The following is a 22,599-nucleotide window of genomic DNA, read 5'->3' as shown; positions in this document are numbered from 1 at the left end:
CTGGCCCCCGTGGGTGGCTCTGTTCTCTGCCACCCTGGAGGCCGCATGTGGTGCCGGCCAAGGGCAGCGGCCAGCTCTGAGTCAGGGCCACATCAGCACATCTTACCGAGGGAATCAATTTCCTCTCTGTCTTCCCGAGGAGATGAATTCACATAGTGCGTGTGTTTGTGGCTGCACCCTCACACTCAGCTCCCTGCTCGCCCCCAAATCCACGTCTCTTTCAGGGACAGGGAAAAACCACTTTTAGTTTGTCATCATAGCAACTACAGAAATAAAGGTAGTTTAAAGGTAACTATTCAAAAAATAAAAAAGGAAAACTGTGATAAGCTTAGATTTAACATTTTAAAATAATACTTAAAGACAAGTCGGAGATTGAGGCCTAGGCTCTGGAGATGCACGTAAGACTTCTCTGCAAGTGGTTTAGTGACAGAGACACATTTCTAGATTTTGATTGGGGCTCTACGATGTTTATCATTCTAACTCTCCGGTTACACATTTATAAAATTATAAAACCAAGCAGTGAGACATCTGCACAAAAAAGTAACAGGTATCAGATGTCCCTTCATGGTTCCATTTTTTTTTTTCTCTCCGCACAAATGAATGAAACATATTCATTCCTGCAAAGTAGGTGATATTTACGCAGACTCCAGGTATAAGCTCTGGCAAACCTGTATTTGATAAAACGGGCTAGGGAGATGTTTGCAGGCATTTAGATCAACAAGGGAGACTTTTAGGATGGGGTGGGGGGTCGGGGAGTGGGGACACCTTCACAGCTCAAGGGCAAGGATCCTCTACAGAAAATTTGCATTTTCAGGGCTTTTAGCTGGGCCAGGCAGGACACCTTCTTGTTGGGCCCTGCACAAGGGCAACGCGGTTATTAAATTATGCAGACTCCTTTTTCGAATGGGTGAGAGAATTTGAGAATGACTCAGCAAGAGATCTCAAAACCAAGCGCCTCTACCTGCTTATTTGAACATGTTCTTTTAAAAACCTGCTGTCTGCTGAGCATCCTGGACAGTTGTAAGTTTATGACCTGCAGGAGGGGGGCTCTCTAACTACATCGGCCTCCCAGAGAGCCCCCCCCCCCCTTTGCAAAGAACTTGAAATCGGTTAGGTTCCACTTCGTCTTCTGCCACGTTTAGTGTAAGTTGAAAACAGTCTATACTTCTTCAAGAGTCTCCTTTTACTTTCCCTAAACACACATAAACCTGGGCAAACCTCCCAACTGGAGCTGGCTTGGCCTGTCAAAGGAGTGTGTGTGAGTGAGTGTGTGTGTGTGTGCGAGTGTGTGTCTGCGCACGGGTGGATGTGGCCGCCTTCCTAGTTCCCTCCAGAGGAGACTCTGCACGTTGATGGTTTCTTGGATAAGGGGAGCACTTGTCAAATAAAGATGTAGAGACAACAGAAGGTTTTTTACGAGTCCTCCCTAAAGCGACAGCTAAGAGATTTATTCATAGTTGGAAAAGGAAAGCACCCATCACAGGCCCCCGGGAAGCCAGGGGAGAAGTCGCCTCACCTATTTTGGAAATTGCTTACAGATGTGGGGAAACCTCGGAACTGCTCGCCACGGGGGTTTTGCAGAAATTTCCTTTGATTTTTTTTTTTCCTCCCCAACTTCCCACCACCTGCGTTTGTCCGGAGCCGCTGGGCTGGTGGGTGACAGGGGTTTACTCTCGGGTCCTGCAGCTGCGTTTGGCAACCCCCCACCCTCCGCCCAGGAAGCTGGACCCCGATGAGGCCCGGGGACCCTGAGCCGCCTCGGAAAGCGTGCGCCCCGCGACTCGCGCGCCCGCCCTGGGGCCCCGTGGCGCAGCCCCCCGCGGCGTCTCCAGCGCGGCTGGGGTTCTTTTTAATGCTGTTCAGGGGACCGCAAAACTTTGTTGGTGAGGAGGAGAGTTTCGCGGGAGTCGCTTATGCTCTCGGCGGCTCGCCAGGGCTCCGGGCGCCCCAGGTTCCCGGCGCAGGCAGGAGCGGCGGGCGCGGGGGAGGGGCGCGGCGCGGCCGTCACGATCCCGCCGCCCCCGGTCTGGCGCTCCCCGCCGGCACGCGCGCCGTCCGCTCCCCGCGCTCGCGGGCGCAGAGGCGCGGTCCGCGCTTTCCACCCAGCGCGGCCGGAGCGGGCGCCGCGCTCGCGCCCGTTTGTTTGTGCAGGGCCCGGGCGCAGGCGGAGGGAGGCCGTGGCCCGGATCCTGACCCTGATTGTATGAATAAGTAAGCAGGATGCGAGTGATTGGGTTAGATGCGGCGAAGGCTTTTTTTTTCAAGTTGGGAAGAGGGTAAAAGACAGGCGGGGAGGCGCCGGGCGCATCCCGACCCTCGCAGCTCTGCGCGGCCGGCGGCTTTGCGGGCTCCTGCGCGCGGACATGCCCGCCCCCCTCGCCCCCGCCCGGAGCCCGCGGCCGGCTCCGGCGCGCTGATGCGCGGCCCGCACTCGCCCTAGCGGCGCAGGCGGCTGGCGCGCGGCCGCGGGGTCCGGGCAGCGGCGGGGGCGCGGCGCGGGGGCCGCTGAGCCGCGGGAAGTTCGGCCGCCGAGGCCGCCCCGGCACCGGAGCGCCCGCAGCCGGCTCCCACCCGCCTCCGCCCAGCCCGGCCCAGCCCAGCCCCGCACCGGGGGCCCGCCCTCCGCGCCGTCCCGACGGCGCCCGCAGGTCCCGGGCACCTGCGCGCCCCGGCCCCGCGGAGCAGCGCCCGCCCCGCGCCTCGGCGCGCAGCGCGCCCGCCGCACCCCCGCCCGCGCCCCGCGCGCCCCGCGGGAGGAGATGGGGCTGGGAGCGCTCTCCCCGGGGATGCTGCTGTGGCTGGTGGCCTCGGGGGCCGCGCTCTGCGGGGAGCTGCGGGTCTGCGCCGGCCTCGACTACGACTACGCGCCGGGCGGCGGCGAGGAGGACGGCGCCGAGACCATCGACTACAAGGACCCGTGCAAAGCCGGTGAGTGCCGGGCCGGGACGGTGGCGCCGGGCGCCGCGCCGGGCTTCCTACGCGGGCGGGGGGAGCTCACCTGTTTCCTCTCGTCGCCCGCCGCCCCTCCCCCGCTTCCCGCCCCTCCCCACCCCCGCCCCGCGGCCGCCGGCCCGAGTCGCCGGGAGTTCCGTGCCGGCGGGATCGCGTGCCAAGCGGCCGTCTCCCAGTTTGGGGAGAACGTCCCGGAGTTTCGGAGCCCTTCCCCTCCCCCGCGAGACGGAAGGAGTCACGAACACAGCTGACTGCCGCAGGTCTACCCGGCACGCGCGCGGGCTCCGCGCGTCTGGGGAGGGCGCCGCCGCCGCTTTGTTCCAGGGCGCGGCTCGGGCGCTGCCGGGACCCGGGGCCGGTGCCCAGGCTGGCGGGGCCGGCGCGTACCTGGGACGCCCCTGCTCCCGCTCTGGCCGGGAACTGCAGGCGTGGGCTCCAGGGGGACTGTGACAGCCTTGGAGAGAACTCACTTCCAGATGGGATTGCAGCGCCTTTGCCCATTTAAAATAAACTGAAAACGAAATTGTTTAAAGTTGCTTCCCCATTCCAACTCCGGCTTCCTTCCTGCGCACAGCCCTGGGGACCGCAGCTGGACCGGCCCTGCCGGAGCCCGGAGCCCGGAGCCCAGCTTCGAGCGCCGGCTCCCCTGTGCCGCCCCCCAGCGCCCAAGCCTCTCCAGCCCCCAGCCCCGTCCGCACCGCGGTTCTCTCCCCGGGTCTGGCGCACGTGCCAGGGCGCGGGAAACGCCACATGAGCGCAGCGCGGCGCCCGCCCCGCACCCGCGACGCTCCGCCCTCGCCTTCCAGCTCTGCCCTGGATGCGGCCGAGCTCGTGTCCAGCTTCGAGGACGAGGCCACGCGGTGCGGTCGTCGGTCGGTAGGGTCAGGGGAGGACACGCGGCCTAGCCACGCCTGCGAGTCCCAGGCTGCGCCTTCCTCACTCCGTGGCTGGATGAACCTTGGTCAGCCTCTGAGTGTGCACACGCGGAAGGAAATGCGGGGAATTCCCCAGGGAATCTTCACTTTGGTGACGCATCCTTTTCCGACGCGCAGCGTGGGAGTGTTGCGTTGGCGCCCGTCAGACCTTTCCTGGCGCAGCTCCTTGCGCAGCACTGCAGCGGCTGGGCAGGCATGGCCAGTCTGGAGCTCAGCTCTGATTTCATTCGGTTTTGCTTGTTCCCTCCGACCGCCTAACACCCAATCTAGCGCGCGTCGGAAGTCTGGCGTTTCCCGCGTCCCCTGGAGGTGCCCAGCGCCGGTGACTGGAGGCCTCGCAGCCGGAATGGGCACTGGCCCCGGGCCTGCTTTTTGCTAAGAAGTTTGTTGTGAATGGTGTTTGCCACTTGGTGAGAACTGTGCTTTTCTTGCTCGCGGAGAGGCAGAAAGGAGGTTCCGCGCGCCACATCACGGATTCATGGGCGTCAGTGTCCGCTTTGATGCCCCGCGGGATCCAGCCGCTGTCGCAGGAAGTGCTCGCACCGGGTGTCCAAGCGCTCCTCCCGCACAAGTGCGCAGTTTCCTCAGCTAGGAACATCTGGGGCAAGGAGAGAACCCTCAATAGCATTGACTTTCGAACGTAGCTGTTGGAGCTCCAACAACAGCAAGTCCAGCTTCAAGTGGGCTATTACTCTAATCTCATCTCTCCCCATCTTAGTAGAAGAGACATGCTTGTGCATGTGCGTGCGTGTGCATGTGTGTGCGTGTGTGCACGTGTGAATGTGCGTGCGTGTGCATGTGTGTGCGTGTTTGCATGTGTGCATGTGCGTGGGTGTTCGTGCATGCTTGTGTGCATGTGTGCATTGTGTGTGCATGTGTGTGGATGTGTGCGCCTGTGCATGTGTGCATTATGTGTGTGCATATGTGCATTGTGTGTGCATGTGTGTGGATGTGTGCGTGTGTGCATGTGTGGATGTGGATGTGCATGTGTGTACATGTGTGCGTGTGTGCATGCATGCATGTCTGAGCATGCGTGTGTGTGAGCATGCGTGTGTGTGAGCATGTGTGTGTGTGGTGAGAGAAATAGCAGTGGTCCAAGTGGAAGACTGAGACATAGGCACAGAATCTGACATCCCGGTTAAAATTATCTACCCTGCATTTTCAGTTTAGTGAAACCAAAGGCTTTAATTTACCATCTTGGCTAAAGACTGGCAAGATCTCTGTGCCTCCCCTTTAGCACTGTGTATGACAAAAGTCACAGTAGCGGGAACAACTAAGGAGTACGTTGGAATCCCAAGCAAGAGTCCAAAACAGCTCACTGACGTGAGAAAGGTGAGGACACACCTGTGAAGGACAGTCATGCAAAAGGCCCAGAGAAGGCACTCTCCCCACCCTGGGCACCTTCCACCTGCCCTTTCCCAGGAGCAGATCCGGGGCGGCCTTTTCTGAGCATCTGCATCAGGGATCTTAGCATTCCTCCAGCACAGGGAGGCTTGGTGTCTTGGCGAGTGGGCTTTGTGGTTCCAAAGCATTTTTGCATGTGGGGCCTCAGCTGGTGTTCACGGCAGCCCAGCAGGGTAGGAGCGTGTTAATCTTCCCATGACACAGGTGGGAAAGAAGAGGCTCTGTGAGGCTAAACATCTCGTTGGGATTACCCAGAGCTCAGTTCCAGGTCCCCTGGCTGCAGAGTCTGGCCGCATTTAAGAATTATGCTGCATTCTTAGCTTCCTTTTGAGGCCTTCGTGGAAATGCAGACAACAGAGATGGGTCCAGGTTTGCCAGGACTCCAGACTGACAGAGGCGGTTGCTCTGGTGTCTGATGTGGGTGAGGCAGAGAACACGCTTTCATATTTTCCCAACCCAAACGCTTGGGGACAGAGATCATCACTGGTTTTTAATGTTTACCACAGGGGTGGGTTACCGCCATCAGGAATCAGTTGTGTTCTCAGTATCTGTAGACTGTTGATACTCCTTTCTGGAAACTTCTTTTCTGATTAAGATCAAATGCATGTCACTCAAGGAGAAACAGACTCAATTATAACTTGCTAAAAATTGTTCCATCTTTGATGTATTTGTGAAATAGGTGACAATCTGTGTACCTTTTAGAACGGTGATTTCAAGTTCATGAAACTATAGTAGGAAAAAGAAGCCTTGGGTTACTTTGATTGAATTTTGATTTGGAAAGACATTTTTGGAATAAGCAAAAGTAGATGGGTTAGTGCGGCACAGATTCAGATATATTTATGTGGCCAGATGCATCAGGATAGAATACAGGTGCTTTATTTCTCTGCCTAAATAGATATCCACGAAGATGCAGGTCATTCCGCGCAATGCCTGGCTGCCTTTCTTCAGTGCAGTCCCGGTCGTCTGCATATGCAACCAGATCACTCTCACTCTCCAGTTCAGAAGGTCCCCAGGGACCTTGGGCAGCTGACGCTGCAAGAGCTGCTTCCAGAGCAGAGGCGAGGTGTCCTGTTTCACTGTTGTAGGACATCGCCAAGTGTTAATCTGAGTGTTTGTAAAGGGCCTGCAAATTCAGTTTGCAAGTTAATCTTCTGCCAGATCTGTGTAGAGATTACCTGGAAAATCAAGACCTGATGAACTAACTGTTCTAACACATCCCCTTCCTTCCTCCCTCCCTCCCTCCCTCCCTCCCTCCTTCCCTCCCTCCCTTCCTCCCTTCCTCCCTCCCTCCTTCCTTCCCTCCCTCCCTCCCTCCCTTCCTTCCTTCTTCCCTTCCTCCCTCTCTCCCTCCCTCCCTTCCTTCCTTCTTCCCTTCCTCCCTCTCTCCCTCCCTCCCTCCCTTCCTTCCTTCCTTCTTCCCTCCCTCCCTTCTTTCCTTCCCTCCCTCCCTTCCTCCCTCCCTTCTTCCTTCCTTCCTTCCTTCCTTCCTTCCTTCCTTCCTTCCTTCCTTCCTTCCTTCCTTCCTTCCTTCCTTCCTTCCTCCCTCCCTCCCTCCCTTCCTCCCTTCCTTCCTCCCTCCCTTCTTCCTTCCTTCCTTCCTTCCTTCCTTCCTTCCTTCCTTCCTTCCTTCCTTCCTCCCTCCCTCCCTCCCTCCCTCCCCTCCTTCCTTCCTTCCTTCCTTCCTTCTTCCCTCCCTCCCTCCCTTCCTTCCTCCCTTCCTTCTTCCTTCCTTCCTTCCTTCCTTCCTTCCTTCCTTCCTTCCTTCCTTCCTTCCTTCCTTCCTCCCTCCCTCCCTCCCTCCCTCCCTCCCTCCTTCCCTTGTTCTTTCTTGCTTTTTTTGTATTTAAGGAAATATTAAGAAAGCTCAGGCAATTGAAACTGTAACGTCTAACAAGGGAGATTGAAGATACTAGCATTCTGAATGATGGGTAGAGGCTTATAAGACTGAAGAGGTAAAATGTTTGTCCAGAGGGTGTCCTTATTCTCTGTAGATATGTCTGAACATCTGAAAAAAAAAAAAAAAAAGACTCTACCTTGAAGCTCCTGAGTAAATGACTCCTTTTCTCAGAAAAAAACAAAAACAAAAACAAAAACAAAAACAAAAACCCAAGCATGAAAGGTCAGTGACTTGCAAGGTTAAACCTGCCTTCAGAGCAGCATCTTCGAGGCTGTTTGTATAGAAGTGGCTTTTGGCACCCTAGAGACTTCCACTTTCTGCTTTTCTTCCTAACCAGCGTCCTGCTGTCCTACTATGCTAGCTCTTGGGATAATGTTCCTACGTTTATGATTTCTAGGTAAGATTATGTCATTCTCTTGGTCCTCGAGGTTGTACTTGCTAGCTGGACTGGCAGCCAGCTTAGGGGTGCAGCTTTAGAATTTGATGTTCAGCTGCATGCCTTTATTCCTCGTCATTTTAAACACCCAAACATTTATCTCTTAGTCTGCACCTTGCTGGACTGCTGAGCTCTCACTTTTAAATGAATTTCTTAGAGCTGCTTCTCCTAACCAGACTTTTCTGTTTTGGTTTTTATTTCTCAGATCTTGAATGTTTTTGTGTTTTTTTTTCTCCTCCTGCCTCTGGTGCCAACTCAGAAGTGGCCAGAACGCAGGCTTGCGGGAGGGATGGGTGAGGGGTCACGCTCTGTGGACCTGAGTCTGCTCTTCCTTCGCTAACTGCAGTTCTCTGGTCCTTATCCTGGGGGCCTGCGGCCGTATTTGGCAGTTCCTGTTATTAAGTATGAAAAAGATGGATTTCTTTTCTTAAATGTAATTTCCTCAGACTAAACCAGCTCTAAAGCTTTTTTTTTTTTTTTTTTTTTTTTGGTTTGGTTACGAAGTCTCCTGAGATCTTCCTACTTTTTTTCCTCTGGAGAGGATAGTGTCATTTGCAAATTCTGAACCCAACTGGGGTCCCTATTCTTAGCCTGTTGGTGTAATAATACATGGAATCCTTGTGGTTTCTGTTCAGGCGGGTGCCCACCAGCCCTGCCTTCTCTGTTTGGGCCTCCTCAGTCCACGGGGGAGCAGTTAAAAGCGTGTAGAGCCTAGCAAAGGCTGTTTGGAAGGGTTAACATATAATTCCGTAGATTTTCCTTTTACCCTTCCTTTTCCGGGGAAGTCTGGTATAAGCCACGGGTCGTTTCCGCTACAGGAGCCGTATTGCTTCCCCTTGCCGTGCAAATAGAGTCCTGCTTTTGAACACCTTAGCAACTTGCCCTGACGTGAAGCCGCGCCCCACTCGTCTGTGGTTAGAAGCTCACTCCTTGTAAACCTCGTGGCTGTTGGCTGCATTGATAACCCTCAGACCTCTCGGCACCGAGGCCCCGAACGGACCGTTTACCGGCAAAGGTTGGCCTCGAGATTCTTCTGGAACCCAGGTGGACAGTGCCGAGTGCTGACGATTTGCAGCCGTTCATTTTAGCATATTCGTGTATCATTATATATATTAGAATATCAGTGTATTAGAATATCAGTGTATATTAGTGTATTAGAATATCAGTGTATATCAGTGTATTAGGATATCAGTGTATATCAGTGTATTAGAATATCAGTGTATATTAGTGTATTAGAATATCAGTGTATATTAGTGTATTAGTGTATTAGAATATCAGTGTATATTAGTGTATTAGAATATCAGTGTATATTAGTGTATTAGTGTATTAGAATATCAGTGTATATTAGTGTATTAGAATATTAGTGTATATTAGTGTATTAGTGTATTAGAATATCAGTGTATATTAGTGTATTAGAATATCAGTGTATATTAGTGTATTAGAATATCAGTGTATATTAGTGTATTAGAATATCAGTGTATATTAGTGTATTAGAATATTAGTGTATATCAGTGTATTAGAATATCAGTGTATATTAGTGTATTAGAATATCAGTGTATATCAGTGTATTAGAATATCAGTGTATATTAGTGTATTAGAATATCAGTGTATATTAGTGTATTAGAATATCAGTGTATATTAGTGTATTAGAATATCAGTGTATATTAGTGTATTAGAATATCAGTGTATATTAGTGTATTAGTGTATTAGAATATCAGTGTATATCAGTGTATTAGAATATCAGTGTATATTAGTGTATTAGAATATCAGTGTATATTAGTGTATTAGTGTATTAGAATATCAGTGTATATTAGTGTATTAGGATATCAGTGTATATTAGTGTATTAGAATATTAGTGTATATCAGTGTATTAGAATATCAGTGTATATTAGTGTATTAGAATATCAGTGTATATTAGTGTATTAGTGTATTAGAATATCAGTGTATATTAGTGTATTAGAATATCAGTGTATATCAGTGTATTAGAATATCAGTGTATATCAGTGTATTAGAATATCAGTGTATATTAGTGTATTAGAATATCAGTGTATATCAGTGTATTAGAATATCAGTGTATATTAGTGTATTAGAATATCAGTGTATATTAGTGTATTAGAATATCAGTGTATATTAGTGTATTAGTGTATTAGAATATCAGTGTATATTAGTGTATTAGAATATCAGTGTATATCAGTGTATTAGAATATCAGTGTATATTAGTGTATTAGAATATCAGTGTATATCAGTGTATTAGAATATCAGTGTATATTAGTGTATTAGAATATCAGTGTATATTAGTGTATTAGAATATCAGTGTATATTAGTGTATTAGAATATCAGTGTATATTAGTGTATTAGAATATCAGTGTATATTAGTGTATTAGTGTATTAGAATATCAGTGTATATCAGTGTATTAGAATATCAGTGTATATTAGTGTATTAGAATATCAGTGTATATTAGTGTATTAGTGTATTAGAATATCAGTGTATATTAGTGTATTAGGATATCAGTGTATATTAGTGTATTAGAATATCAGTGTATATTAGTGTATTAGAATATCAGTGTATATTAGTGTATTAGAATATCAGTGTATATTAGTGTATTAGAATATCAGTGTATATCAGTGTATTAGAATATCAGTGTATATTAGTGTATTAGAATATCAGTGTATATCAGTGTATTAGAATATCAGTGTATATTAGTGTATTAGAATATCAGTGTATATTAGTGTATTAGAATATTAGTGTATATTAGTGTATTAGTGTATTAGAATATCAGTGTATATTAGTGTATTAGAATATCAGTGTAAATTAGTGTATTAGAATATCAGTGTATATTAGTGTATTAGTGTATTAGAATATCAGTGTATATTAGTGTATTAGAATATCAGTGTATATTAGTGTATTAGAATATCAGTGTATATTAGTGTATTAGAATATCAGTGTATATTAGTGTATTAGAATATCAGTGTATATTAGTGTATTAGTGTATTAGAATATCAGTGTATATCAGTGTATATTAGTGTATTAGAATATCAGTGTATATTAGTGTATTAGTGTATTAGAATATCAGTGTATATTAGTGTATTAGGATATCAGTGTATATTAGTGTATTAGAATATCAGTGTATATTAGTGTATTAGAATATCAGTGTATATTAGTGTATTAGAATATCAGTGTATATTAGTGTATTAGAATATCAGTGTATATTAGTGTATTAGAATATCAGTGTATATTAGTGTATTAGTGTATTAGAATATCAGTGTATATTAGTGTATTAGAATATCAGTGTATATTAGTGTATTAGTGTATTAGAATATCAGTGTATATTAGTGTATTAGAATATCAGTGTATATCGGTGTATTAGAATATCAGTGTATATTAGTGTATTAGAATATCAGTGTATATTAGTGTATTAGAATATCAGTGTATATCAGTGTATTAGAATATTAGTGTATATTAGTGTATTAGAATATCAGTGTATATCAGTGTATTAGAATATTAGTGTATATCAGTGTATTAGAATATTAGTGTATATTAGTGTATTAGAATATCAGTGTATATTAGTGTATTAGTGTATTAGAATATCAGTGTATATTAGTGTATTAGAATATCAGTGTATATTAGTGTATTAGTGTATTAGAATATCAGTGTATATTAGTGTATTAGGATATCAGTGTATATCAGTGTATTAGAATATTAGTGTATATCAGTGTATTAGAATATCAGTGTATATTAGTGTATTAGTGTATTAGAATATCAGTGTATATTAGTGTATTAGAATATCAGTGTATATCGGTGTATTAGAATATCAGTGTATATTAGTGTATTAGAATATCAGTGTATATCAGTGTATTAGAATATTAGTGTATATTAGTATATTAGAATATCAGTGTATATCAGTGTATTAGAATATTAGTGTATATCAGTGTATTAGAATATTAGTGTATATTAGTGTATTAGGATATCAGTGTATATTAGTGTATTAGTATATTAGAATATCAGTGTATATTAGTGTATTAGAATATCAGTGTATATTAGTGTATTAGAATATCAGTGTATATCAGTGTATTAGAATATTAGTGTATATTAGTATATTAGTGCATTCTAATAGTGCCCTAGACCCATCTGCGTATAATATCTAAAACTGGGACCCTCCATAAGCTTTTCTGAGAATGTTCAGAAAAGACAGAGGCAAATAATCCATTTAAAATGAGGCGTTGCGCGTCCTGCTGGGCCATCTGGCGTCTGGAGGGGTGGGGTGCGGCTCCCCGGCCGTGAGCCTCCTGCAGAGACTCCATCTCGCCTGGAGCCGGGCGGGCGGGCCGGGAGGGCTCAGGTGCCCAGCGGATTCCTGAACACGCAGGATTTCCTCTGCCGCGAGAGTGTGTGTGAAGCTCCTCACCGTTCTTCCGTAATCCGAGATCTGGAATTAACTGTGGACAGATCCTTCCTAAGTGGAGGAGGGTGGAGAGTTCTCTCCCCGACCCTGAACACAGCAGAATGATTTAGCAGCATGGCCTTAGTGGTTTATTGCCTTTAGTTGCGTGTTGGATAATGACGTTTGGAGAGGAAAATTAAAAAAAAAAAAAGTACAGCCTCGGAGCTGGGGCAGGAATCGCGGAGAATATTGTTCTTCCCCAGGAAGCAGGAGGGAAGCCCTTGCTTGTTTATTTAGCTCTTGCCATGGTCAGCCCTGAAAACGGGGTATTGACCGTGGGTTTGAGCAAGCTGTGGGCTGGCTGACGGGCTGCTTGTTTTGTCAGCTCTTGCAAAACGTGTGCTAATCTCGGCAGGCTGCTCTAAAGAGCTGACTGCATATTTGTATTAAGGAGGGTAGCGAATTAGGTGTTAATTGGAATCCAGAAAGTGAAGCAAGGTAGTGTTTATCTTACTCAGCTCTTACGCGATGCACGTTTACAGTTTAAAAAATTTGCTATCCATCACATTTAACAAAAAAGTCCTTGAATAATAATAGTAATAATTCTAAAAAGTCAAAACCATACATCAAGTCGCAGGTCCCAACTAGGTTTCCTGAACGAAATCTGATTGCATGTGTCAGCACGCTGCCCAGAGCGGTGGACTCTTCATTGTTCAAAAAAGACTTCGGCGGTTTTTAACACACGACACCGATTTGCGAATCGAGGGAGTGGTTGCAGAAGTGGGGACCAGAGCCGTGTACTTGCTGTCAGAGTTTGCTACCGTGTGTGTTGTTGACGGCATTCGGCTTGCGGCTTGCGTGCTGGGGAAGGCGGGCGGGAGGGGGCATGGCTCCCTCATTCCTCACGTTTCTCGTCCGTGTTCAACTGTCAGCACATGGGCTGTGCCCTGCACAGTCACCTCCGGCGGCTCCCGGCCGGGCTGTGGTTATCAGTGTCCCCCGAGCTGTGCCCCGAGGCTGAAGAGTGGGTCTGACGTGTGCGTTGGGCCGAGCTCAGGCAGGTGCAGCGCCGGCCGGGCACCACGGTGGCACCGGAGCAGTTGGCCGTGCAGGAGGGAAGAGACTCGGCTCCTCTGTCCCGGCCTCTTCCGGTTCAGGGATGTTTGTGGCATTCTCCTTGCATGGAGGTTACAGCCTTTAAGTGCCCGGGGAGGAACGCCACCACGGAGAGCTAGAACACGGCCGGCGGAGAACACCCCAGGAGAGAACGGGTCCTCGGCCAGCCCGAGCACCTCCCACGTCTAGGAATCGCTTTCCTGGCTCACGTCGTAAAATCACAGTCCACGTTGCACATCAAAAAATTCTAGGGTCTCCTGTCTTTTCCACATCCCCGTAGAGTAATGATATCGTCCCTTTTGGACACATGAGGGGGCACACTGTGTGGGTGTCACCACAGGTGGCGAGAACTTGAACTTGAGTATCTGTGCTCGAATGACTTTCTTTTTTTGCGAGACCAGTGTGGCGAGAGTGTCTATTAGAGTGATGGTGTTTGTGCCGTGGGCTCCCATCCCTTACGATTTGTTTTTGAGACAGAGTCTCGCTCTGTTGTCCAGGCTAGAGTGAGTGCCCTGGTGTCAGCCTCGCTCACAGCAACCTCAGACTCCTGGGCTCCAGGGATCCTCCTGCCTCAGCCTCCCGAGTAGCTGGGACTACAGGCATGTGCCACCATGCCCGGCTAGTTTTTCCTACATATTTTTAGTTGTCCAATTAATTTATTTCTATTTATAGTAAAGACAGGGGCTCGCTCTTGCTCAGGCTGGTTTCGAACTCATGACCTTGAGCGATCCTCCCACCTCAGCCTCCCAGAGTGCTAGGATGACAGGGGTGAGCCACCGCGCCCGGCGCCCCCTTACGACTTTTTTGTGGAGAACACACCTTGCTCTCCGTGTCCTTGCGTTGTGTGAGCCGCACACGTGTTGCCGGAGCGAGACCGGCACGGCGTCATGGAGCCCTCTGTCCAGGGTTAGGGTGCTCAAATTTGAGAGGTTACAGACGGAACACCCCGCTTATGTACGAAACAAATGCAATGCAAGCGACTGACTTTAACGGGTGTGGGAGATACTCAAGGGCTTAAATTATCACGGGGAGACACGGCTGCGTGTTGCCCTGAGACCCTGACCCGAGACACAGGCTCCCCGCGTCTGCCAGGGCAGGCACCGCTGGGCGTGCCGGGCTGCGGTGACTGGCGCCCGCTGCTGCCACAGGCTGTGACATCCGTGTGCTCACGTGTCCCGTGTTTGCTCCCGAGTGCTCATGGAATTCGTGATCATGAGCTCAAGCAAGCTCAGAACTTCCTTTTAAATGCCGGGACCAGGGAAGTGGTTTGCAGCGAACACTCTGCGTGAAAATGACGAGCAAATGCCTCTGAGAAAACACATATGCCGCGGGAGGTCGCTAAGATGCCTTCGTCTTTTCCAATCCCAACTTGTTTAAGAGGCTTGAGGTCAAAGGCTTGAACACTTTTCAGGCTAACGGGGTTGGGTACACCTCTGGAAACTCCAGCCTGGTTTCCTAAGGGTGGGAAGTCTGGCAGACCTGAAGTACATACTCTACGTGATATTTACTTAGGCGAGTATTATAATTTCTTTGAAGGAAACATGTTACTTTTAGCCAATTACCATGCTTTCTAAGAGGAAGAATTCCTGCTTGTACTTGTTTTCTAACAAGTGGATGAGAACAAAATCTGCCTCTTTCTTTCTACCTAAGACCTAGGGGCAATATCTCTTTTCCGTCTGTTTATTGTTTAGTCCCAGGAGAAGAAATGGCGTTGATACATATCTGGGCCTGCGTGGACTGTGGCCGGCAGGCGGGCTCCAGGGTCGGGGTGGTTGGGATCTGCCACCCGGGGTGGGTCCCAGAGTTAGAGACCTAAGTCGGGGCCTTGTGCTGCCCCGTGTGTCTGTCTGGGCAGGGTCTGCGAGCAGCCGCAGGGGAGCTGGTGACCAAGAGCCAGCATGCGGCAGGAGGAGGGTGAGCGTGGGTGCCCCTGCAGCGTGGTCCACCTTGGAAATACTGACAGCAGGTGTAAAGCTGTGGCCCAGGTAATGGAACTCAGGAGGGAAGCAGGTCTTCACACTCAAATGTGCGCTTCAGAAGCAGGCACCCCACACACGTCTCATGTCTGTACTGAGTGGCGTCCGTAAGTATTCTCAGATACTCGCTTTGTGTCACCCAGGGTAGGATCGGAATTCGAATCCAGAACTCTGGACTCTGTGCTGCCACAGTTGGTTCCTCCCTCCCTTCCTCTCTTCCTTCCTTCCTTCCTTCCTTCCTTCCTTCCTTCCTTCCTTCCTTCCTTCCTTCCTTCCTTCCTTCCTTCCTCCCTCCCTCCCTCCCTCCCTCCCTCCCTCCCTCTCTTCCTTCTTCCTTCCTTCCTTCCTTCCTTCCTTCCTTCCTTCCTTCCTTCCTTCCTTCCTTCCTTCCTTCCTTCCTCATCCTTCCCTCCCTCCCTCCCTCCCTTCCTTCCTTCCTCCCTCCCTCATTCCCTCCCTCCCTCCTCTCCCTCTTCCTTCCTCCCTCCCTCCCTCCCTCCCTCCCTCCCTCCCTCCCTCCCTCCCTCCCTCCCTCCCTCCTTCCTTCCTTCCTTCCTTCCTTCCTTCCTTCCTTCCTTCCTTCCTTCCTTCCTCCCTGCCTCCTCCCTCCCTCCCTCCCTCCCTTCCTTCCTTCCTTCCTTCCTTCCTTCCTTCCTTCCTTCCTTCCTTCCTTCCTTCCTTCCTTCTTTCCTTTCTTCCTTCCTCCCTGCCTCCTCTCTGCCTCCTCCCTCCCTCCGTCTCTCCCTTCCTTCCTTCCTTCCTTCCTTCCTGCCTGCCTGCCTGCCTGCCTCCCTCCCTCTCACCTTCCTTCCTTCCTTCCTTCCTTCCTTCCTTCCTTCCTTCCTTCCTTCCTTCCTTCCTTCCTTCCTTCCTTCCTGCCTCCCTGCCTCCCTCCCCCCTCCCTCCTTCCCTCTCTTCCTTCCTTCCTTCCTTTCTTCCTTCCTCCCTGCCTCCTCCCCCTCCCTCCCTCCCTCCCTCCCTCCCTTCCTTCCTTCCTTCCTCCTCCTTCCCTCCCTTCCTCCCTCCCTCCCTTCCTTCCTTCCTTCCTTCCTTCCTTCCTTCCTTCCTTCCTTCCTTCCTTCCTCCCTCCCTCCCTCCCTCCCTCCCTCCCTCCCTCCCTCCTTCCTTCCTTCCTTCCTTCCTTCCTTCCTCCTCCTTCCCTCCCTCCCTCCCTCCTCCCCCTCTTCCTTCCTTCCTTCCTTCCTTCCTTCCTTCCTTCCTTCCTTCCTTCCTTCCTTCCTTCCTTCCTTCCTTCCTTCCTCCCTCCCTCCCTCCCTCCCTCCCTCCCTCCCTCCCTTCCTTCCTTCCTTTTTGCAAATTGGAGTTGGCTTAAAAAATTATTTCTTAAGGTTTCAGATAGGCAGAGTAATGATGTATTACACACCTGGGCGTGGAAGTGAGGTGCCGACAGGGAACCCCCATGGTGACTGTGTGGCTTTGGCAAGCTGTTTAACCCATTATGTTCCAGTTTCTGATTCGTAGATGCAGATGATGTTGTGATCCTCTTGGTGTTAATATAAGAATTAAAGGAATGTGAAGAGCATATCACTTTGGAATGTAGCAAACACTTTATCATCTTTATTCAGGGTAGTATAAAGACTATAGGAGTATAAATATTGAGGAAGGTTTTTTTTAATTGCAACTACTTATTTGTGGAAAGATGATCTTTATTAAAAATGTTTGTGGGATAAACATCTTTTTTCTTCCCGTGCCTAAACATACCTTCCTATGTCAAGTATTCTAAACCTTTTGATTGAGAAGATAAAGCCCTCATGTAGATCTTTTTGTTTGAAAAGATACCAGAGGCAACCGATAGAAGCATTTCCTATGTGGCGTTCTCTTGCTGTTTGCTTATTCGCTCGATACACTCAAAACACACTGACAGGCCGGGCGCGGTGGCTCATGCCTGTAATCCTAGCACTCTGGGAGGCCGAGGCAGGAGGATCGCTCAAGGTCAGGAGTTCAAAACCAGCCTGAGCAAGAGCAAGACCCCGTCTCTACCAAAAATAGAAAGAAATTAATTGGCCAACTAAAAATACATAGAAAAAATTAGCCAGGCTAAGAAAGTTTCTTTCTATTCCTACTTTGCAGGGGTTTTTAAATCAGGAATGCTAGATTTTGTTAGATGCTTGTTTGGAAGGAGGGGGATTAAATGAAAAATTTGACGCACATGCACACACCTTTTCTAAAAATTGATGATATAATTTAAAAATTATACGGTAGACAGATTAACGTGTGGAAACCAATCAGTGTAATTCACATGTGATTAACACATTTTACATTTAATCTGTTAATGGAGTGAAGTACACTTTCTGCTTTTCATACGTTGATCTCTTAAACCCACCTCGCATTCCTAGGAAAAACCACGCTCGATCTAGTCAAGCACTGAGCCAAGTTCTGGTCCGTGCAATAATCCAAGAATAAGAAATAAAAGGAATTGGATTGAAAGGGATGAAGTAAGACCCCCTCTGCAGTGATGAGACTGTGTGGAAGTCCACTGGAATTCACAAAAAAGCTATCAGAACTGATATGTGAGTGTAACGAGATTGCAGGATATATGATTATGTACAATACTTGGTTTAATTTCTATGTACTATGAATAGGAATAATCAATCAGAAATTGCAACTACCAAAAAATACTATGGACAGCAGCACTAAAATATGTAATGCTTAAGGATAGATCTGGCAAAATAAGTACAAGACCAGTACACTGGAAACTACAAAATACTGCTTAGAGATTTTAAAGAAAACCTAAATAAATGGGAAGTTACGCTTGTTCATGAATCAGAAGACAATATTGTTATGACGTTAGAGACTTAACTTCGCTAACTTGGTCTATAGATTCAACAGAATCCCAGTCAAAAACTCAGCAGGACTTTTTGTAAAAATTGACAACATATTTTTTTTTTAAGAGATGAGGGTCTTGCTCTGTTGCCCAGGCTTGGAGTGCAGTGGTGTGATCAGAGTTCACTGCAGCCTCCAACTCCTGATCTTAAGTGATCCTCCTGCCTCAGCCTCCCAAATAGCTGGGACTATAGGTATGTGCCACCATGCGTGGCTAACTTTTTTACTTTTTGTGGAGACAGGGTCTCATTCTTGCTCAGGCTGGTCTCAAACTCTTGGGTTCAAATGCTCCTCCCTCCTCGGCCTCCCAAAGTGCTGGGATTACAGGCATGAACCGCTGCACCAGGCAGACAATATAATTTTAAAATTCATATAGAAATGCAAGAAACCTAGTTACAACCAAAACAATCCTTAAAGAAGAAGAAAATTGGGGACTTATATCTCTTGCCTTCAAGACTGATTTCAAAGCCACGGTGTTCAAGACAAAGCATGTTCTAACATTAAGATAGACAGATACATCAGGGGAATGGAATCGGGAATGCAGAAATAGGTCCATACTTAACGTGTCTGTTGATTTTTGGATGAAGTTGCAAAGACAGTTCAGCAGCGAAAGCGTAGTCTTTCAGCAAATGGTGTGGGAACAATTGGATATTTATGTGCAAAAACCCTAAAAAATGTTGATCTGCATTGCACCATATAAAACACTAATTCTAAACGAGTGAGAGATGTAAATGTGAAACCTAAAGTTCTAAAGCTTCTGTAAGAAAATATTGGAGACAGTTTTTGTGACTTTCATTTGGGCAAAGATTTAAGCCACCAAAAGCATCATGCATACAACAAGTAATGGATAAATCATACTTCATCATAATGAAGAATTTTGCTCGTCGAAAGATACTTGTAAGAAAATGATGTGCTGGACTGTGCACTAAAATTGTGCCTAAGGGGGAGACACTCAGTGTTCGCATCACCCACAGAGATGGTAAGAAGGGATAGGGCAGGAAGAAAGCTTTGAGGAAGGCGAGAGGTTTATGGCATGGATTGTGATGCAACCTGTCCTACAGGCAGGTTTCAGGGGGAGATGTGTGTCGCCAAACTCATCAGGGTGTGCACATTATAGACGTACGGATTTCTGTACGAAAATAAATGGAATACATTTATTACTGTTACATTCCCGGGAGAAATCTCCTTTGGCCCTCTTGTGTGATACTTTTAACAAACACTAGATTCTCTTTGCTAATATGTCAGAGTTTTGCAGGTATCTCCCGTCAGTCTGTGACTTTTCCGTTTGCGTGGCATCTTTGAGTGTGAGGGTCTGCATTCCTGTTACACTTAGGCTCTTTTCCATTCTCTTCTCTACGCTCTGGGGTCTAGAGCAGTTAAGAGCCACGGAACTTTCCCTCGATGTTTTGGGGGAACTTGCCCACGCACGTCATCTTGCACCGATTGCTCGCCCAGCCCCTTGCTCTAGAGAATGATAACGCGGCGACCTCACGATTCCTGGGGAAATGCCGGGTTTTCTCATTCCTCTGCCCCTGTCTACACTCGGGTCTCTCCGTTTCGGGTTCAGTTTCTGTCCGTCTGTGTTGGGTTAATAACTCAGTCTTGGGGTTGCACCGGCTTTGGCGGCGTTTGTGCTGAGTTCTATGAGGGCGGAGTTGAGGAACTTTCTCAGTGTGACACACACAGCGTACCTTGCCCAGGTGTGCACGCCATACGTGCAGGTAGGCCAGGGGGAGGATTACAGGAGCCAGAGTGACAGTTTCAGCCGTTTGAGCCCTTGGGCAGTTCTTTCATGAGACTACAATTTGTACAGCGTTTTCTGAGAAACGTGGATTTATCAATCGCCAAATTATTCACTAATTAATTCACTAATTAATTCTTCGTTCTTAATTTGCTTTATAAAAAAAAGAGTATCTTCTTATCTCAAAAATGAAAAGATAGACCGTTGAGCCGGAAAAAAAAGCCTTTGCGGTTTACCTCCGTGATAAGGACTTGTATGTGCGACCTCCCAAACATCCTCGAAATGCAGTAAGAGGAAAACCAGCGACCCAGTTAGGAACAGCCAGGACACTCGAACAGACCCTCCGCGGGAAGGAGGAGTGGGAGGCCAACAGTGCGTGGAGTCCGCTCACACGACACCATGGGCCGTCGGGAGGCCGGCTAATGCCACAGTGAGACCCGCCCTGCCGGGCGTCTCGAGTGACACAGGCCGCTGATCCGAGAGCCGCAGGGCGGTCCACAAGGTGCCCGGCCAGCGCCCCCCCCCCCCAAGCCCGCAGTGGACGCCGTGTGCCGGCCGAGGAACCATGGTGTTCCAACCGCGGCGTGTAGAATCCTGCAGGGACTCCGGAAAGCTATCTGACGACGCGAGCAGAATTTAAACTTGTGCACCTGCTGCGCGCCCCAGCCGTCCGGCCGCCGAGCGTTTATCACCCAGGAGGGATGAAAGCGTGTGTTGCTGTAAACCTTTTACAAAAGTGTCCGTGGGTGTTTCATCTGTGACGGCCCCGCAGTGGAGATGGCCAGCGTGGCCCCACCAGCGAGACGCTGGGATACTGATCACCAGGCCAGACGTGGTGGCTCACGCCTGTAATCCTAGCACTCTGGGAGGCCGAGGTGGGCGGATTGCTCAAAGTCAGGAGTTTGAAATCAGCCTGAACAAGAGCAAGACCCCGTCTCTACTGAAAATAGAAAGAAATTAATTGGCCAACTAAAAATATATGGAAAAAATTAGCCAGGTGGTGCATGCCTGTAGTCCCAGCTACTTGGGAGGCTGAGGCAGGAGGATCGCTTGAGCCCAGGAGTTTGAGGTTGCTGTGAGCTAGGCTGATGCCACGGCACTCACTCTAGCCTGGGCAACAGAGCGAGACTCTGCCTCAAAAAAAAAAAAAAAAAAGAAAATGCTTGCTCACCCCTATAGTTAATTAAAATTAATAATAGCACTTTCTTTGTGCCATGTTATTTTAATAAATATTAAGTAAAAATATTAATTCCAGTACTTATTACAATCTTATGAGATCGATGCTGTTCCAATACCTGGGTGTAACAGGTGAGGAAGCAGTGGTTTCGGGGGTTAAGTGATTTGCCCCATGTCACCAAGCTGAGCAGTTTCCTGGGCTGGGACTCAAACTCGGGGGCTGCACCCCACAGTCCGGGCTCTGAACCGCTGTCTCATACGCTGCTCATTTGAAGAAATAAATGAAATTCAAAATGTCTTTTAAAATGGTGAATGGATGGTGGGCAGCCAACTACTTTAGGCAAAAGGCTGAGAATACTCTATTTAAATAACAAGAAGGAAGATAAGATATGCTTAATTAGATTATAGGTTCTTCAGGCTTATCCATGAAAGAACTGTGACTGGCCAATATCTGAAATTTGATTTTATTCATCTTGAGTAAATTGCCTCTTTGAGTCAGCCTATTTCTGGCACCATGATTCATTCGCAGGGTGGAGGGGGGTGGAGATCCTCTTGTCAGTCTCATTATTGCTCCGTTTTGTCTGTTTTGTCCATTTTTTTCGTGGGGAGGGGTTCAGTATTATATCCGTGGAACTTTTCCACCAAGGAATCAGTGTCCTTTCCAGAATTTCAGTTTCATAACTTTGGGATTTTCTCAAACCTGTTTCATATTTTCTGCATCATTGCAACAGAGAAATCAGTAAACATTTATTTCAGTAATTATTTGCCACTAAAACATGTGAAACAAAGCAGGCTCAAGAGATGCCGACAGCCTGCTTATTTTTCTTGAAACTGTTTCAGTTTGGATTTTCGACCCACGTATATTAGTGGTTTCGAAAAAGTTTAAAAATTATGATCATGCAGTTTGGTTAACAGCTCCTCCTTACAAATATGGCACGGGTGACCGGAGTTTAGCATGAACTAATAATATTTAAGAGTCTGTCGTAGTAGTGTTTTTATTAAGAGACCATCATGCCAAAACTTTATCCTTTTTTGGACTCTAGCCATAGTGCTCTTTAATATGGAAAAGGAAATACATGTGTCTTTCAATATGGGAAGCAGAGAGTTTCGTTCATCACATGTTAAAGCCCTTCCTGTTCACCACATCCATAGATCCACATCAGATAGAAAAATGAGTGCATTTTCTCCTGCTAGGCATCTGTGGACTATGTGAGGAACTGAAGGGTGTCCTGCAGGACGTGTCTGGTCCTGCAAAGAGACCGTCCAGCCAGGGCCGTGAGTTTGCAAATGATAGTAATAAAAAACGGGGAGCACGGTCATCGTCACGTAAGACACTTTATAAACCCCTGATAAGTTGCACGTTACAGTGTTGAAGTACCTGCTCAGGACCACAGGGCTGAAAAGGAGGAGGCATTCTCCTGGTTCATCTTGGAAATGTTTCGCAAACGAATGCAGAACATTCGTTGGGTTTGGAGTAGTAGGCGGGAAAGACCAGATTACGATGGACGCTACATCTTTCTCAGAGCACTTTCATGCGTTGAATCTGATTTTTATAACAACCTGGTAGAGCGAGCAGTGTTGTTATTCTCGTTTTAAAAATACTTCGATATTTCGGCGGGTTAGATGGCTTTCGTGGTGACCGCAGGTGAGTGGTGGAGATGCTGCCTGCTCCCAGGCGTCCCGACTCTCACCATCCGCTGACAGGCTCTGTGCTGCGGTGCCTCCCAGAGAGGAGGCAGG

At 48.1% G+C, this 22,599-nt stretch overlaps 1 protein-coding gene across 1 annotated transcript in view; it reads left to right on the top strand.

The window, feature by feature from the left end:
* Positions 1-2,645: 2,645 nt before the first annotated feature.
* TLL1 (tolloid like 1) overlaps positions 2,646-22,599 on the top strand; it is a 180,635-nt gene continuing 160,681 nt past the window's right edge. Inside the window, exon 1 of the mRNA XM_020280268.2 lies at positions 2,646-2,928. Coding sequence (XP_020135857.2) covers positions 2,760-2,928 — 169 coding nt within the window. The 5' untranslated portion in view covers positions 2,646-2,759. The remainder of the gene's footprint in view (positions 2,929-22,599) is intronic.

This window comes from Microcebus murinus, chromosome 15, assembly GCF_040939455.1.
Source record: "Microcebus murinus isolate Inina chromosome 15, M.murinus_Inina_mat1.0, whole genome shotgun sequence".
In the NCBI taxonomy this organism is placed as follows: Eukaryota; Metazoa; Chordata; class Mammalia; order Primates; family Cheirogaleidae; genus Microcebus; species Microcebus murinus.
This window is presented reverse-complemented; position numbering and strand designations above follow the sequence as displayed.